This window comes from Gymnodraco acuticeps, unplaced genomic scaffold, assembly GCF_902827175.1.
Source record: "Gymnodraco acuticeps unplaced genomic scaffold, fGymAcu1.1, whole genome shotgun sequence".
Lineage (NCBI taxonomy): Eukaryota > Metazoa > Chordata > Actinopteri > Perciformes > Bathydraconidae > Gymnodraco > Gymnodraco acuticeps.
This window is the reverse complement of record NW_022990400.1, coordinates 769,318-772,830: the sequence shown is the minus strand read 5'-3', so window position 1 is coordinate 772,830 and position 3,513 is coordinate 769,318. Positions and strand designations below refer to the sequence as shown.

Here is a 3,513-nt window from a genome sequence, read left to right as displayed (position 1 = left end):
AGTACTACTTGGACTACTACCAAAAGTACAATCAAGTACTTTTACTGTGTACCTATTGAGTAATCCTTTGTCAAACTCCACCCCTGAGTACAATAATGCATGTTTTCTGCCATTTTGATGAGAGATCAAATGATTTTGTGCAATAAGTTCTTAATGTAATTGGTACTGTTGGATTCAGTACTACTTGGACTACTACCAAAAGTACAATCAAGTACTTTTACTGTGTACTTTTTGAGTAACACTCGTTTAAACTCCTGTCCTGAGTACAATAATACATGTTTTCTGCCATTTTGATGAGAGATAAAATGATTTTGTGCAATAAGTTATTAATGAAATTGGTACTGTTGGATTCAGTACTACTTGGACTACTACCAAAAGTACAATCAAGTACTTTTACTGTGTACTTTTTGAGTAATCCTTTGTCAAACTCCACCCCTGAGTACAATAATGCATGTTTTCTGCCATCTTTGATGAGAGATACAATTATTTTGTGCAATAAGTTCTTAATGTAATTGGTACTGTTGGATTCAGTACTACTTGGACTACTACCAAAACTACTACGCTGCTTTTAATTGAACTATTCATATCTTAAACTGCACTGTAACTTTTATCCATGTATTTTTTCTTTTAATGTTTATTTTATTAGCTTTTCTTTTTAATGACTGATTTTAAATGCCATTTTCTTAATGTCTTTCATTTTTTGTAAAGCACTTTGAATTGCTTTGTGTTGAAAGGTGCTATATAAATAAACTTGCCTTGCCTTGCCTAATAAATGCCACCACAATGTCTGAGCTGGATGAAGTTGTCACCAGTGCTGTGGTGGTGTTCTCCAGCTCCCACAGTGACAGAAATGTTGGAAAACATTTTGAAAATCTCCAAGGACTACTGACAAATTCAGCGCAGTCAAACTTGGACGATTCAACCATTGTGGAAGACTGTGTGGTATGTAATAATTATGTGAATGTTGGAAGTTGTTTCATAGCTCAAAAATATCATTACAAATTATTTGTTTACCTTCAAGTACAACACAGCACAGAAAAGAGGACAGAGGCAGTGTGACCAGAAACAATGACAAATATTAACATGTTTTACATATTTTTCTATTACCCCAAGCTCAATACAATGCAACTAAAGTTATTTGTGGATTGTTTTTTCTAGACTGATATCGGACCTACGCCCTTCAAACAGCATTTTGAGGACTTAATAACCCAAACAGTTATTGAGAAATCTGGTGATGACAACATGTACTTCTGCCCGACTTTCATCCCTTCCTTGCTTAAGTACTTTCTGCCCCTGGCTGGTCTGTGGTCTGGCCTACTCTTGGGTAAGTTTTATTTTGCACGTCTTTCTATAGCTGCTTGTTAATGTAATGTAATATAAAATAATAAGGCATGTTTACTGTTTGGTCAGGTGACCTTGGAACAGGGACCATTTATCAGAAACTTTCCCAGAAGTACAAAACTGCTGCAAAAAAACCCACACAGGTACAAAAACCTAAAGCTTTGATGTAATATTGAATTTCAATGCATTATTCTATAATCAATATTATAAACTGCAATGTAAACAGTATGTAATCCAAGTGATTGTTAACAATATAATTTGATGTACCGTAACTAATATGTTCAACCGCAGAATTACACAGAGGACAACAAAACTCGAGGGATAATGGAAAAAAGCCAGTGGGACCTCAAAAAGATCTGTTTTCAACGGAGACGTCTGACCAGGCTGGACGATTTTGTACATACATACAAAGTCACCTTGAGCGCCCTGCTAAGGGAATATGGCGACTCTCTGAGGAGGGGGAAGAAGGTACAGTTTGTTATTTATATATGGCTGTTATGTTATCACATTTGTCCCTAGTCATTAAGCATTGCTATCGATTATGTTAGGAAAATATCACTCGCCACTGGCTTGAGTTTCAATAATCAGGATACATGTATTTATTATCCTTGCAAGAATGGAAGTATTCATCACGTACAGAGCATTTGGTACAAATAGTTTACAGAGCAGTGTCCTTCACAAGCTTTATATATAAGAGACTTGTAGACAGACTTTTTACACCGTCACAAGATAGAGGAATACCGGTTCAAAGCAGTATACAATGTTTAGTTCAGATTAGCTAAGGCTCACGACAGAAATGATCATGCTTGTCATATGTCTCTCTCCATAGAGGCTGAATCTTCATGTTAATCACATAGCTATCATCTGCCTCAAACAGTCCTGATTCTCTTCTAGGTAATCACACATCCTGTTACGTACACAGCTACTTAGGGTCTTTGTCATCATGTGCTACTCTGATATTCAAAGAGTACATTCAGTATTTTCCCAACAGTTATTCTGCAGGTAATTTGGTCATTATTAACAGTTATATTAGGTGTGCTAATAATATCACAATAATATTGATACACCAATCAAAACTGTGATGCAATTATGCTGAATGTAGTTGGTTTCATAATTTTGATGAATAATAATTAATGAAATAATACATTTATTTCAGGCAAAGATAATGTTTGTTGTGAAAAGAAAACATTGAATAATGTGAAATGGCAGAATATGTAATGAAAGGTAATTCACGAGTGCATTTACTCTGTCAATATTCCTTATTAACTGCAGACCCATCGTGTGGACATGGAGCGATGGGAACAAAGAAAGCAGAACAGGCGAGGAGTTTATGTGACACCCATAAACAAGCCTTTTGTTTTCAGACAGCACAAGAAGAATGTATGTATTTTTTTTAGAGCAAACCATTGTTATCCTGTTTGTTGAAAATAACATAAATGTTATAATATTTGTGTTATTAACACTTTGTTTTTCTCAGCTCATGCAGAAGACAAAAACAGCAAAAGCTCCAGCTCCACTACAAAAACAAGCGCCAGGTGAAACGGAAGCACATATTCCATCACAGGTAATCCCATTTAGCATGGTTAAACAAAGCCAGGAAGCATTTGAAACACATACATCTAAACCAGCTTGGAATCTACAGCTTAATGATGCATTTTCTATTAGAATACTGTAGGTAATGATAGAAGAATTTAAGATTCAAATTGTGTGATGAAGTGATTAACTATGACATGCACTTAACAACACATATTGGACAATGTGAAAGGCAATGTTGATGTTTCGGCTTCTATACAGGATCCAAAAGACAAGACAAGGTCAATCTTCATCCACATCAGACATGACGGAGCATCCTGAGGATGACGCACAGGGAGGTAAAGTGGATGCTTCATCAGAGGTAAGAAACTGTAAGGACACATCATCAGGGAGTTCATCAAATAGTAAAATAATTGATTAACTAAAAAGTTAAAATGCAGATTTTAATGTTTAAGGAATGCTAAAGGAACGTTATAAAATAATACCTTTCCATTTACAATGTGTATCTCATGCTCTGTTAACAATCTAGCTTTGGGACATAAAAATGATATAGTATTTTTTTTGTGACCCCCAGCTGACCGCGTTGTGGGAAAAAAAGGACACTGAGGTGGAGGTGTCTGTAGTCCCTACTCAAATAAG

The 3,513-nt window shown here is 35.6% G+C and overlaps 1 protein-coding gene across 2 annotated transcripts; it reads left to right on the top strand.

Annotated features, from left to right (window-relative positions):
• Positions 1-692: 692 nt before the first annotated feature.
• Positions 693-3,121, top strand: LOC117551800. Of its 2 annotated transcripts, XM_034224852.1 has the most exons (6): positions 693-942; positions 1,159-1,324; positions 1,411-1,484; positions 1,633-1,809; positions 2,614-2,721; positions 2,819-3,121. In XM_034224852.1, exons 1-6 carry the CDS (start codon positions 784-786, stop codon positions 3,014-3,016), a joined length of 882 nt encoding a protein of 293 aa, XP_034080743.1. In that variant the 5' UTR covers positions 693-783; the 3' UTR covers positions 3,017-3,121. The 2 variants fall into 2 exon arrangements, with proteins under 2 accessions (XP_034080743.1, XP_034080744.1); XM_034224853.1 differs by lacking the exons at positions 2,614-2,721; positions 2,819-3,121 and adding an exon at positions 2,171-2,337.
• The last annotated feature ends 392 nt before the right edge of the window (positions 3,122-3,513 follow it).

What these genes read in the sequence shown, in the direction of transcription:
- LOC117551800 (XM_034224852.1), top strand. Translation starts at nt 784, where the DNA reads ATGTCTGAGCTGGATGAAGTTGTCACCAGTGCTGTGGTGGTGTTCTCC. An exon ending in CTGCAAAAAAACCCACACAG is followed by an intron (nt 1,485 to 1,632) that starts GTACAAAAACCT and finishes GTTCAACCGCAG; the next exon opens with AATTACACAGAGGACAACAA. An exon ending in TCAGACAGCACAAGAAGAAT is followed by an intron (nt 2,722 to 2,818) that starts GTATGTATTTTT and finishes TGTTTTTCTCAG; the next exon opens with CTCATGCAGAAGACAAAAAC.